General features: G+C 37.7%; 1 protein-coding gene across 1 annotated transcript; it reads right to left on the bottom strand.

Moving 5' to 3' along the window:
• Positions 1–2,676: 2,676 nt before the first annotated feature.
• plpp6 (phospholipid phosphatase 6) lies at positions 2,677–13,215 on the bottom strand. Its single transcript, XM_052098216.1, has 2 exons — positions 12,732–13,215; positions 2,677–6,857 (listed from the first exon to the last, which is right to left on the bottom strand). Exons 1-2 carry the CDS (start codon positions 13,213–13,215, stop codon positions 6,490–6,492), a joined length of 852 nt encoding a protein of 283 aa, XP_051954176.1. The 3' UTR covers positions 2,677–6,489.
• Between the last annotated feature and the right edge of the window lie 2,608 nt (positions 13,216–15,823).

Below are 15,823 nucleotides of genomic sequence, written 5' to 3'. Positions count from 1 at the left end.
GTATTTGCCCAACTCTCAACATTGTTTACTACCCCCTGCATGCTCTTCACTACATAGGTCTCATTTCTTCCCCTCCACCATCATCTGCGTACAATGATCTACCTACTCTGTGTCTATTTGTGAATAAATATCATTAATCATTATATTAAACAATACTGGACTGCATACGCTACCTTGGGGAGTTCCATTTTCTATAGAACATACTTGTGAATATGAAGTCCCAACTCTTACTTGAATGGTCCTGTAAAATAAAAACAATCTTTGATCCAATCATACATCTTTCCTGAAATTCCCATTTTATCAAGTTTCATTAACAAACCTATCCTTCCACAACATATTGTATGCCTTTTCTATATCGAAAAATACTTTATTCACTTGAGCCTTTCTTATTGCAGTCTCCAAGCTAATTACAGAATCCATTGTATTTCTCCCCTTCCTGAAACCACTCTGGTATTGGGAAAATAACCCTTTTCCTCAATAAAATACATCAATCTTGACACTACCATAAGTTTGCACAAGTTTGAGGTCAGTGCTATAGGCATAACTGCTTGATTGGTACTGATATTTCCCTGTTTTAACAATCGACACTATAGAATCCCATGTATTTTATTAAACAAACCCAGTATTGTCATTAATGATATTTCCGATAAATTTGTAATCATCTCAACACAAATTTCATCTTTTCCTGGAGAAGTCTGTCTAACCCCCACGAGCGCTCTCTTCATTTTATATAATGTTAACTCTGCCTCTATTACCTTCATACCCTCTTTTTTCCAAAATGTTAGGATTTTCTCTTAGACATTGTTCCCTATATTTTCTTATTTCTTCAGAAATATTGTCATTAATATGCACCTTCATAAATGTTTCTGCTAATACTTCTGCCTTTTCACTATCTGTAATTGCTAATTTATCCTGGTATACTATATCTCTGAATCCCACTCATCTTCCTAATCATCCCCCATATATCATTCATTTCAATGTCTTCTCCAACGCATTCACAAAATACCCTCCAATATTTCCTCTTTGCTATTCTTATTACATGCCTAACTATTGCTTGTGCCCTCTTATAGCTTATTAAGTCAATATAGTTAAAGCTTCTTCTTACTTTCCTAAGAGCTTTATTTCTTTTTGACACTACCTCACTACATTTGTCATTCCACCAACGAACCACTTTTTTCCTTTTTCCTGCTTTCTTTTTGCCAATTACTTCTTATGCTGCTCTCCATATCACTTCACTTACTTTTGTATTAAATTAATCTACATCCTCCATTTTATCCAAAAACCCTTCCATGTTGTTTTTAAAAATCTCCTTATATTTATCCAATTAGCCTTTTTAAACTTCCATCTCTTCATTCTCTCTAATTTCCCTTTTTGAATATCAATCCCTATTTCACAGAAAATAGGAAAATGATCACTTCCTATATTACTTTGAGTCAATACTTTCCATGTACTCTTCGTTGCTAAATTATCTGATACCAACGTCAAATCTATCGCAGAAACCTTTCCACGACCTATATCTATTCTTGTGCCTGACCCATCATTGATACACACTAACCCTCTCAAATCTAGCAGTTCCTCCACTACTAACCCATTTTGATCCATGTTTCCACTCCCCCACAATGTACTGTGTGCATTAAAATCACTAGAAAGTTCTCTTTAGTGTCCTAAGTTTTTACAAGTGTGACTTTAATTGCCTACCGTCTGTAAGCTGTTAGTGTCTTAACAACTGTTCAACAGGTGCATGTTCATTATTTGTTTATGGTTCATTAAACAAGCATGGAAAACATTTTTTTAAACCCTTTTAAATAAAGATCTGTAAAGTTATTTGGATTTTTACAAAATTATCTTTAAAATACAGTGTCCTGAAAAAGGGACATTTCTTTTGTTGCTGGGTTTATTTACCTCAAATCAAAGCCATCCCTGAAACCGCCCCAGAAAGGAATTTCAAACTGTCTATTTCACTAAAGTCTTGTCTTTCAAGTCAGACTGAGTACTCGGACATCCAACTGAATTAAAAAGGAGGCTGTTGTAATAGCTTGTAAAGACTATTTGTTCATTTATTTCCCAGACTGTTTCTTGGGTTTAAAGATTTATTTTCCTCTCAGGGATAATAGCTATTTGAAAAAGAAAAAGAAAGAAGCCAAGGTATCTTTATATTTATTTAGAAAATACAATCACATTATGATCAATGCAAATATATTTAACATGTAACAAATCTGTATAACATATACAAATATAATGAACAGTCAAAGCAGCCAACACATTAAGCTGTGAATCCCTTGTAGTGATTTTCATCAATACAAGTACATGGCCACTTATTACCACACACAGTGTACACTCACCTGAAGGATTATTAGGAACACCTGTTCAATTTCTCATTAATGCAATTATCTAATCAACCAATCACATGGCAGTTGCTTCAATGCATTTAGGGGTGTGGTCCTGGTCAAGACAATCTCCTGAACTCCAAACTGAATGTCAGAATGGGAAATAAAGGTGATTTAAGCAATTTTGAGCGTGGCATGGTTGTTGGTGCCAGACGGGCCGGTCTGAGTATTTCACAATCTGCTCAGTTACTGGGATTTTCACGCACAACCATTTCTAGGGTTTACAAAGAATGGTGTGAAAAGGAAAAATATCCAGTATGCGGCAGTCCTGTGGGCTGAAAATGCCTTGTTGATGCTAGAGGTCAGAGGAGAATGGGCCGACTGATTCAAGCTGATAGAAGAGCAACTTTGCCTGAAATAACCACTCGTTACAACCGAGGTATGCAGCAAAGCATTTGTGAAGCCACAACACGCACAACCTTGAGGCGGATGGGCTACAACAGCACAAGACCCCACCGGGTACCACTCATCTCCACTACAAATAGGAAAGAGAGGCTACAATTTGCAAGAGCTCACCAAAATTGGACAGTTGAAGACTGGAAAAATGTTGCCTGGTCTGATGAGTCTCGATTTCTGTTGAGACATTCAGATGGTAGAGTCAGAATTTGGCGTAAACAGAATGAGAACATGGATCCATCATGCCTTGTTACCACTGTGCAGGCTGGTGGTGGTGGTGTAATGGTGTGGGGGATGTTTTCTTGGCACACTTTAGGCCCCTTAGTGCCAATTGGGCATCGTTTAAATGCCACGGCCTACCTGAGCATTGTTTCTGACCATGTCCATCCCTTTATGGCCACCATGTACCCATCCTCTGATGGCTACTTCCAGCAGGATAATGCACCATGTCACAAAGCTCGAATCATTTCAAATTGGTTTCTTGAACATGACAATGAGTTCACTGTAATAAAATGGCCCCCACAGTCACCAGATCTCAACCCAATAGAGCATCTTTGGGATGTGGTGGAACGGGAGCTTCGTGCCCTGGATGTGCATCCCACAAATCTCCATCAACTGCAAGATGCTATCCTATCAATATGGGCCAACATTTCTAAAGAATGCTTTCAGCACCTTGTTGAATCAATGCCACGTAGAATTAAGGCAGTTCTGAAGGCGAAAGGGGGTCAAACACAGTATTAGTATGGTGTTCCTAATAATCCTTTAGGTGAGTGTATATAGTGATAACTGGTGAAGCCACTTTAACTGACTCAAGAAGAATGTAAACCCCAAAAACCTTAATATCAAATGAAAACCTCATCTAAATTTCCTCTCAGTCAAACAAAAGACACACGGTTCCTAGCAAACAAAACAAAAAATCACCAGAACGTTACAATGTTATTGCAATTTAAAACTATAATTTGTATTATTTTTATTGGTTGCCATCTGTCACTTGTATTATAATATTTCACAAATGACCAATGATTGTACTTTCATGAAGATATAACTCAATTATTGCAAAGGAGAAATGTGCAAAATGGTTCTCTAGAACAGTCAAAACACCCATAACTTTCACCAGAAATGTATTACTTGGGCTGCCAAAGGAGAAATATGTAATATCAGAGAATGAAGAAAAGTTAAATATCTGGATTTTGGGGGTGGATTTGTCAAAAAATATTTGATGCGTGAAAATCCCAGGAGATCAGCAGTTACAGAACAAAACAGCCCGTCTGGCACCAACAATCATGCCACAGTCTAAATCACTGAGATTAAACATTTTCCCCATTTTGATGGTTGATGTGAACATTAATTGAAGCTCCTGACCCATATATGCATGATTTTATGCACTGCAGCCACACGATTAACTGGTAATTGCATGGATGATTGTTAGAGCAGTTTTTTTCTGATTAACACTTTTCAGACACATGAAACAGAAAAGCAAACATATATACATCGATTAAATGTTTAACCCACATAATTCCCTTTCGCCCTCTCAATCCCCAACCCAACCCCCAACAAACATCCCTGTGGTCCAACTTGAGAATACACAATATATATATATATAAATAAAAATCACACACATTTAAAACTACACATCTCTCTGCACTTCCCCTCCCTGAGAGCCATCCAATTATGCCAAATAGCTGCCCCATTTTCCATTAAAAAATTCCAAGTTCCCCTGTCTTCTGTATGACATTTCTTCGAATGCCGCCATCCTGCCCAACTCTTTGCCCCACTCCTGAAATGAGAGCGATCCAGTCAACCTCCATCCCCTAAGGATGTACTGCCTGCTGACCAGAACACTGGCTTGGACCTAATTTTTTTAAATATATTTATCCCATATATTAATGACGCCCCATCGCTTAAAATACAGAGTCTGGGGCAAAATGAAATTTGAGTGTCCAATATGTCACACATAAAACTCTGAACCCTCAACCAAAAATCTTGGATCTTAACACAACACCAAACAACATGGTCTGTGTCCCCATCATCTGATTGGCATTACCAGCAGGTGGGTGTGTCTTTAAGACCCCTCCAATACAATCTGGAGGGGGTCCAGATGGGCTGGTCTCCTGGGATTTTCACACACAACAGTCTCTAGAATTTACACAGAATGGTGATAAAAAAAAACATCCAGTGATCAGCAGTTCTGTAGACAGAAATGCCTTGTTGATGAGAGAGGTCAACAGAGAATACTCAGACTGGTTTGAACTGATAAAGTCTACGGCAACTCAGATAACCGCTCTGTACAATTGTGGTGAGAAGAATAGCATCTTGGTGCCGTTTTGGCGGCACGAGGGGGACCTACACAATATTAGGCAGGTGGTTTTAATGTTGTGACTGGTCTGTGTAAATTCTATTTTGTATATATTTTTAATAAATAAAAATCAATAAAAAATTATTTCTTTAAAATCCATAGACTTCAGATTTTAAGTTTTAATAACTCAAATTAATGAGTTCAAAATTAATACTACAGGGAATACCCACAATGCCTTGCACTTGAATAATTTAATTTGATATCCTTGGTCAAAGGGAACATATGGGGCAATTAAAATAGTTAAGAATTCATAGAGGTTTTAGCTCTTCTGCAGAAACTTCCCCACAAACTTACTGGATGACACCTCTAGCTCGACTCTTGCTACCCCTGGCAATAAATCCTGGACAAACCCCTGAAAATATGGCATCAGTTTTGAAGCATATCATGCATACATTAAGAAAAAACTGTAAAGTTTCAAAGACCATAGGTCCAAAAAAAAAATTCTACTTCATAGATTAAGATTCATAGATGGAGTCAAAAAGTGCAATAACATTTATCAGGACAAGTGTGGTCATCTATACAGACAACGACTATACTGAGACACAAACACAGAACAATTAAACAGAGCATTTCTGCACTCATTAAAACCCAGCAATTGCACCACACATTAATTTTTTAGAACCCCCAAACTTCAACAGAACTTCAAACACAAATACTCCCCTGTAAATTTCTATTGAGGATACTGCACATCATCAAGGCATTGGAGCCACACTGAAGTTCACCCCATGATTTTCAAATTCCCTGTTAATTAAAGTTTCACTTATTCAGAGTTTTTGTATTAATTAGAGGTAAACTCTGGCTGGTGTAAAAAATGGAGGCAGAATCTTCAAGTTGATGGCTATTGTTTCAAGTTTTATAAGTGTCATATCACAATGGTGAAGTTGTCATATCCTACAGTTAAACAAACATATCAGAAGCCATACTCCACCCCAAAAGTTAAAACTACTTCCCTATCCTTTCTTGATGCGTGCCAATTCTCAAAAGGGCAGGACATGATGCCAGATGCTTCATCAAAACTGCTAAAATCTATCCAGTCTCAAGAGTACTGACACAAATTAAGTAATGAAAGAAAGGAAGAATGACAAATAACTTTAAGTAAAGGAATGCAATCGATATTCACTGCTCCCTAACAATCCAAATCAAACAAAAACCATGGACATTGCTGGGAGATTATTAATGAGATCTTACATTCGAGTTAGAAGATGCAAAAACAAATGTAGTAAACCCATGTTAAGCAACTTGACTGACAACATGGAATTATTACCAGCATACTGGCAGCAACTGAATGAGTCGAGATCCAACATATAATGAGACTAAGATATCAAGACCTCTTTAAGTTCTCATAGATTCTCAGTCAAGCTGTCCAATTGAGTTTTGCAACATGACTGGTGACAACCAGAGCATCTCAACCAAATTATATTGCCAGTAGCCCATGAAGAAACCAAACACAACATCTGTCACATTATGGCGCCCAAGGAGAACCCTAGAAAAACCAACAACAGTGGCCCAGAGCAGGACAAGCACACGGAGTGGGGCCGCCAGCACCAGATGGGCCAATAGGAAGCGGGCACACATTGCGGCACGTGTGGCATGGCCTGATGGGAAAGAATAGCGGTCCACAGAGAACGTGGCAAACATGTCCATGCGGTTATGGTTCGGACGTCGGCGGCGCACCACGGCCTTCACCATGCCAACCAGCACCAGGTCCAGAACCAAGGCTGAAAAAGAGGGAAGAGACAGAGAGTTAAATACAGAAATGTGAGAAACTAGATAACTGAGTAATAATGTGAGCTCCCCCAGCTATGTCTGAATTCTCAAGGATTTTTTTTCTCTCCAATAACTTATTGAGTTTCCCTCTAATTAACATCTTTGGAGTTTTTTTCCTTAACACAATCACCTTTGACTTGCTCACTGGGGACCATAAGAAATTAAGACAAAGACATAAGACATTTTCTACAAAGCTGTACACTGGGAAAAATAAACATTTAAAAATTCTCTCATAATTTACTCATCCTCCTGCCATCCCAGATATGTATGAATTTCTTTCTTCTGCAGAACACAAACAAAGATTATTAGAAGAACATTTCAGCTCTGTAGGTCCATACAAAGTGAATGGTTGCCAATATATTTGAAACTCCAAAATCCACATAAAGGCATCATTAAAGTAATCCATATGACTCCAGTGGTGTTCAGACATGATAGTATAGGTGTGGGTGAGAAACAGATCAATATTTAAGTAATTTTTTTAATCATAAATTCTTCTCCCATCGCCCCGATGTGCACGATGAATGAGAATCACCAAAAATAGAAGGAGAAAGTGAAAGTGAAGGAAAACATGGACTCAAATATTGATCTGTTTCTCACACACACCTATCATATCACTTCAGAAGACATGGATTTAACCAGCACAGTATTTTATGTTGCCCTTATGTGGATTTTGGAGATTAAAAATGTTGGCATCCATTCACTTGAATTGTATGGACCTACAGAGCTGAACTTTTCTTCTAATAATATTTGTGCTCAGCAGATGAAAGAAAGACATACACATCTGGGATGGCATGATGGTGAGTAAATTATGAGAATTGTCATTTTTGGGTGAACCATCCCTTTAAGGCACGATCTTCTATAAAGCTGCTTTGAAATTATCTGTATTGGGAAAAGTGCCAATACAAATAAAATTGATGACTTGAACCAACTTCACTTGTAAGCTTTTGTTCAACAGGCAAATCTGACACCAAATTCAAATATTTAGGATTATGGGTTTGTTTAAATAGTGCTCAGATAATAAGTAGGTGATGCTGGGATTATGGGACATATTACTACATTTACAACAGAGTTATTTAGAGAATAAACTGACAAAAATTGATAAAACCATGCAGCATCATCCATTCAGACATTGTTAGCTGCAAGCACTTCTGATTTGTCTGATTATAACACGGATACTAGAAACTGACCATTAGTGGATTTTGCCAATACAGATAATGGAGTTGGTGGAAACGAGAGATAAACGATTAATGGGCCAATAGTTTTGAAAAACGAACTTTAAAAAAAATGTCTTAGTCTTTCCTTGCTATACCATGCACAGACATATAGGGTACAAGAGTCCAAAATAATAATAGTCCCAGATACTGTTTATTATTCAGCCAAAATCTCAATAATAACCACAAAAATAATAAAAAATAATAAAAAATAATATTAGGTTCATAAACGTGGGATTTTTACCTCTAAACAAGCCTTAACACACTGGGAACTCTCATTTTTAATTGAGAGTTCAGACCTGACTCTTTTAAAATTATCTATAGTTTATATAGGCTATACAAATCCAAATTTGGTAAATAGACTAGTTGAGCTTTAATAAGGAATAAAGTTAATAATTATTCACAAGATATGAAGAGACAAAATGTATGTGCTGACGGGGCACGTTTTTAGAGGCTCCCAATTTCTTTGCATGCCCTCGCTTCAATTTAGAACACTTGATTATTGTATCCAAATCACAACATTCGCATTGAAGTAAGGATACAAATATGGATGAATATTGTCAATGACGACAGACTTAGATGTAGCAATTTCCCACAAGGTGTCAGTGATTGTTTTTAATTCCTTCTAGAAGTCGCTGTTATACTGTAGAACCAAGCCAATCTAGATGTAGAATCCTCTAGCGACGGCAACAGAGGAACAAGGAGGAATATTCGAATTTTGCCGATAACTGATCGTTCAAAGCAACTATCACAGGCACCGGCAACAGGCACAGATTGTCTGTAATACTGTTATATTAGTCTACCTGTAACAGATACATCTTTTTCTCCTTTCTATAATAGCACACAGCACTTTAGTGCCAAATGTAAGCAGTCAGTGCATTTAATCATTTCATCTCTTTGAAGGTGACCTTTTATACTGTCCTCTTTATCCCATTCCATAGCAACACCACTTTCTCATCATTTCCATTACCATAATCCAATTCTTGGAGAACTTTTAACACTTTAAAGCTGCCCAATCATCTTTGTTAACTTGATACATTTGTATGAACAAAGCCTAAATGTATAGACCTACTTAAATACCTACAAATTACAACTGCCTTAGGTCACATGAAATGTTATGATTATCAGGATGAATCAAATGTGTCAAAGACAACATTTCACAGAGACGTCTCTCTGAATCAATGGTATGTAAAGACGTGTGCTGTCAAATTACTTCTGGAAGTAGTCAAAGTTGGGCGGCAAGGCAAGGTAAGGAATGTCCATTGAATTACATAATTGCCATATTGGGATTGGTTAGTGGATGACTATCACTCTATTTCTTCTTTGGCAACACTGCCAGATCCATGATAAAAAAGACGTAGACCTCCACATGCAACAAACAAGAAGCCTTTTGCGTTTTAATTTAATTAATAATGGAAAGCAGAGATGAATTGACACCTGCCTAATCTGGACATACCTTTGGTACTAAAACATATGAGTGAGGAAAAGAGTGATCCAAAAGAAAAAGATCAGGAGTGTATAGCCGGTCAAGAGTGAGGAGAGGAAGTGGATATCGGTTTGCTTCCTACATCTTAGAGGGAAATGAGTCTGAAAAAGGACAAAAAAGAGAGGAGAATGCAGAAGTGTACAAGAAATAAAAAATGACACAGACTATTGTCAGTCTATATGATGCCTCATGAATTTTTAATTAAAACGATGGTATATTAGGGTGACACCGGTGATCATGTAATTACTCTTTTAAAGGAATGTTTAAAAAGTGTTCAATACAAGTAAGCTCTACTCTGTGGCAAACTGTCAATTACCACTGTAATTACACATTACCACTTGTGCCTCAATTTCGAAAAGCAAACCAAAAACACTGTAATAGGCTTTAAAAAATACAAACATATCCACAATACTTAAATATTATATCCCAGATAGGTACATCTCAGAGATGTCTGTTTCAGATATTTTCATCTTTAAAGCATCACAATCTAATTAAATTCCTCTAAACATTCTAAAAAGACAACATTCAAAATCATAAACGTCTCAAAGACATCTGCTGAATGTCTTATTGAACTCTGAGACATATATTGACATACGTCTTATAGACGTATTGTAGTTGAGCAAACAAGGTAAAAAATATGTCTTCCAAATGTAATCACACACATCAAATAGATGTACATGTTGATGTACGTGTGCTATGCATTCCAGATGAAACGTACTTAAATGGAATAGTGAGAAGATTCTCTCATCATTTACACACCCTCATGCCATCCCTGATGTGCATGACTTTCTTTTTTCTTCTAACAACATTTTTTAGAAGAATATCTCAGCTCTGTTGGTCCTTACAATGCAAGGGAATGGTGACCAGAACTAACAAGTTTCAAAAAAATCATGTAAACGCAACATAATGGTAATCCATACCACTCCAGTGGTAAAAATCCATATCTTCTGAAATGATACGATAGGTGTGGATGAGAAACAGACCAATATTAACATCCTTATTTCACTGCAAATTAGTGCCCAACCGATTTATCGGTTGGCCGATATTAGCCTTTCACAGATGTATCAGTTTTCCGATATGCGCAGATACAAAAACTTTTGTAAACAATGCTTGGGGGATTTAAAATGAGTGTCATAACGTAGTTTGTCCAGCAGAGCATGCTCCAACTCATTGTTTACAGAGCTGAGCTGACGGTGGTTCTGCTGACTGTGGTTCTTCTGACTGTGAGGAGTTAAGTGGTGTCTTCTTGGTAAGTTGCTAACTAGTTTGTGAAATACATACTGAAAAGTTAATAAAAACTGACCCCATCATTTTCTCTTTTCAATAAAACTAATATAACGTTAACCCTGTCCCTGACAACCTTGTCAAAAATGTATATAACATCTGTTTGCAGTGTTAGCCAGCTATAGTTTGTCAGTGCAGTCAGTAATGTAGCAGATTGAAAGGTAAGCACCAAAGCATCTTTTTCAGCTCAGAAGACAACAGTGCTGTGGTGGATTGTTGAGTGTTGATTTCATGCTATGTTGTTACCTAGTTGGTGAGACGCAATGCTGGAAAGTAAATAAACAATGTCCATATTTTACTCTCCATCACAATGAGCTAATAGCTAACTAGCTAACCACGTAGCTACTTTCATTGATTTTCAGCTGAGTAGAAGCTAATGTGTATAAACATGTATTCATCAAACTGTTTTGTTCAGGATTCACAGTTTGGTACCTCCTTCAACTGAACAATTCCAGTCATTGCATTTATAAAATATAATATTTAAAAGTCTGGTTTTCCACCGTTGAAAGTTTCCCCTGAACTTGTATAGCAGAATACAGTGTCACACCGCTGCCGCTGTTTATCTCTTGACTCCGAAGGTGTAAATGCTTCTTGATTTACAACCTGCCAATAATTGACTGGCAGTATTAATATAGTCAGTATTTGACTGATTCTAAACAGTACTGATGTTTATTTAGCTATTTATTATATTTGTATTTATTCTTTATTTAAATGGTCAGCAATTGACTGATACTGAACATACAGTACTGATGTTTATTTAGCTATTTATTGTATTTTTATTTTTAGAATTTGTTGACAATATATAATAGTAATGTCAAATATTCTTTGATAAAAATATTTATTTAAGAAAGCAGCCTTCTGAGTACCTTTGCATAAGTCATATCGGTGCAAAATCGGTGCACAATCCACATAGAAAAGGTCAGTTTTCATTCCAGCTCAAAAATTAACTATATAGGTAATCAGTGAATTTTCCCCTTCTAAAATCGGTATCATCTCAAAAATCCCATATCGGTCAGGCTCTACTGTACATCTCTATATTTGATCAGCCCTGACCAGCAGGTGGTTGAATGTGGAAGTGAAAGTGTAGATTTTCAGTATAAACAACTTAAATATTGATTTGTTTCTCACCCACTCATCATATCACTTCTGAAGACATTGATTAAACCACTGGAGTCATATGGTAACTTTTATGCTGCTTTTATGTCCCTTTTGGACCTTCAAAGGTCTGGTCACCATTCACTTGCATTGCATGGACCAACAGAGCTGAAATAATCTTCTAAAAATCTTTGTATTTTGCAGAAGAAAGAAAGCCTACACATCTGGAATGGCATGAGGGTGAGTAAATGATGAGGCAACTTTCATCTTTTGGGTGAACTATCCCTTTAATGTGCAAAGTTACATATCCAAACTTTCAACTCATGTCATGACCCGCCAACTTTCGCATACACAAGGATACTAGAAATGGAAACGACATAAGATTTCACAAGCAAAGCACTTTTCACTTATAGCCACTAAATAATCTCATATAGCATAATCATTAGTTCGTCTGCCTAGAACAGTATATTCACAGCTAAATGGACGATTTAGACTTTACTGCCCAAATAACACCGATTTTTGTAGGCTACAAAAGAATCAATAAGTGCTTTAACAAATATACGGGCTTCGCATTTTTACTTGTAGACCCCTCTGGAAAGGCTTTCCCCATAAGATTTCCGTTGTTAGAGCATTACTGTAAACGTGATTTGTGTTTGTTTTTACGAGCAATTTACAATTGCTGTCTGTGGTAAAGCTATTTTGAACCTGGAACACTTTATCAGAAAGACCCAGCTGTAGGAGCGCATTACCCATGAGGAGATTCAGCATGACCTCCTGACCGGCGGCACTGTCGCTTTTATACAGGCAGTACGCAGCACCGGCCAGCCACGGAATCCCGTGCCCGGTGATCTCGATGAGCTTCATGAGTGGTCGCACGCTGCCCCAGGACGAGTCCTCACAAGCGCATACACCGAGCCGCTTCGACAACCACAGATCGATCGCCAGCAGAGAGCTGAGCGCTATTCCGATGAAAGACGGATTTAATTTCATGCAGTCTTCTTCCGGTAATTGCTGCCCGCCGGTGGAAGAGGTGGAGGAACTCGAGCCGCGGCGTCGGTTGGGGCTCTCGGAGGCTCGGAGCCGCGCTGAGGTGGGATCGGAGCCCTGTCTCTGCAGCAGGTTTGGCGGAGGAGTTCGGCTCAAAGAAATGAACTCATAGCGCCCGCTTCCACCGCCGGGACACGGAACACTGCCGCTGCGCCCAGAGCTGCTCCGCGCTTTCGGAGAAGGCATTTTACTTCAAGTATGTGCAGGTTAGAGCGATATAACTTGAGTGTCTTCGCTTTTATATGTCTTTTGTGTTTATCGTTTCTCAGATCATCGGTTTTTACAGGTGACAACAGAGATCTCGTCCAACAGTACTTCCGTGCAGCGCCATCTGTAAACAGCAGCTCTATGAGCAATGTACACTGGGAAATGTTGTATTCTTCAACCGTGTGACTGTAATAAAATCAATTACACTAATTGTATTATTTTGAATTAATTATTGAGTCTTAAAGAACAATCGTGGTTTGACCCCACAAAAAAATTATGAAGTAAATTAAAAAGATCACAAGTTGCTTGTACAAAATGTAATTTACTTGAAAATATTGTCACTGAAACACAGCATTCTTTGGATATGCAAACAGTTTAGAGACAGATAACAGGATAATTTGCTGAACATTTGAAATGTATGTATTAGAAATACAGTACATTACATTAAAAGTGTTAGACTAAGTCACTTGGTGCAAAGGGTGCATGATGTTGGTTTATGTATAAAACACTTCCATGACATGATGAACACTAGTGTGAAGCATCATGTCCTGTATCTTGCCCACATATCCCACATTGACGCACTGTGTTTTATGATCAGCAAACGCTGCCTAGGCCTATAATGTAAACGGATTCTGTCTAGGGCCCATGCTATATTGTGAATTATTTTTTAAATATTGAATAACAGAAACAATATATTTAAAGAAATAAAGATCTGGTTGTATAAATATAGGCTATTATTATTTTGTATTCTCATGAACACAAACACAGGAAATCAAGCAAACACATAGTACATAATGCCACTCACAGCAAAGAATGTTGTAGATACACATAAACAAACATATGTTTGAGATAAGAAAGTTAAGTTGTTTTTTTGGAAATGCATTGGATCTTTCTTTTGTCAAGTTGCTATGTCATGTTGCTGTAATTTTTGTTGTTTCAGTCAATATTAAAGAACTGAAACATATAAGTGTCACATTTGCAGTTTTTGCTGGATTGATGGAGTTTAGAAAGTAACTTGAAAGAAATTAGTATCTGATTACTTTCCCCATGAAGTACCCAGTAAAGTAATCTGATTAAATTTTTTAAGATAAGTAATCAGTAATGTTTAGTGGGTTACTTTTTTGAGGAACTGCCTAAAGGTGCGTACACACTGCCAGCGACTTTATCGCTCCAGGTCGCCAGTGGCTGGCGGTGAAGTCGCTAGTGGGCGTTCCCACTACTGGTTGCCTAGTAACGTTTATAAATGACATTCACGGATGCCATTCCATTGCTGTTGACAGCGAATCTCTTTTCTTGCCACTAAAAACAAACATTTTGGAGGGAAAAGACTAAATATAAATGGAATCAGTACATAAAATGCTTTATATCAAAGATGAATGAGAAACAAGGCGTGCTGTTTGCCAGAGTGGCTGTTTATCTGCGGCGAAAATGCAAATGCCGGTCCATAAAATCCCCGCGATCTCAGATACACCTTTCCACGCAGTATTTTTCTTAAAAATGTCCTTGTACGTGGGAAGAGACATATCATAGAGCACTGGAAAATTTCTAACAACAAGAATTAGCCTTTCATCCATCTTTCCGTTACTGCAGGAACTGAGAGAGAGAGAGAAGGATCACGTGAGCTCTCCCGTTGTCTCTCCTATTGGCTGTCGCTTCCGTTAGTCGCTTCAAAGTTGAACTTTTCTCAACTTTGTCGCGTCGCTGGACACGCCCACATCTAGCGCCAACGGTCGCGACAGCTCGTGTCGCCGGAAGTCGCTGTGCTCGCATTGAAAATGAATGGTATTGAGTCGCTGTCGCGCGCGATGTCGCTGGCAGTGTGTACGCACCTTAACACTGATTATAAACATGAACAGCTTTAGTAACATTAAAATCACATCATCCTTCTAATGAAAATGGGAAAAATCATCTTAAAGGATGCAACTGAAATCAATTGTGAAAAAAATTCTTAAAGGTGGTAGTTCACCTAGAAATGAAAATGACCTCATCCTTTACTCACCCTCATGCCATCCCAGACGTTTATGACTATTTTCTACTGCTGAACACAAACAAGGATGTTTAGAATATCACTGCTCTGTTGGTCCTTCCAATGCAAGTGAATAAATACACAACATTTTAAGCTCTAAAAGCGCATAAAGGCAGCATAAAAGTAAACCATACGACTCTAGTGGTTAAACTAATGTCTTCAGAAACAATATGATAAGTGTGTGTGAGAAACTGATTCATATCTAAAGCAGGGGTATTCAATTAAAGTTCCAAGAGGTCCGGTCTCTACATTTCCTTTCCAGCAAAGGTCTAGCAACGGAATATTTTAGATACATAAGGGGCATAGCAGAACTTGTGACTAAAGAAAGATACATTATGAGGGTTCAGGGGTGTGTGTGTGTGTGTGTATATATATATATATATATATATATATATATATATATATATATATATATATATATATATATATACATACATACTGTATACAGTATATATCAGTGATTTAGACACTGCAGTCATATGGATGACTTTTATGCTGCCTTTATGTGTGCGGTGATGAGGGTGTGGCCAAGCGATGTCTGTAGAAAGAACCTGTGTGTGT

The sequence above is a fragment of the Xyrauchen texanus genome, chromosome 30, assembly GCF_025860055.1.
Source record: "Xyrauchen texanus isolate HMW12.3.18 chromosome 30, RBS_HiC_50CHRs, whole genome shotgun sequence".
NCBI lineage: Eukaryota > Metazoa > Chordata > Actinopteri > Cypriniformes > Catostomidae > Xyrauchen > Xyrauchen texanus.
This window is presented reverse-complemented; position numbering and strand designations above follow the sequence as displayed.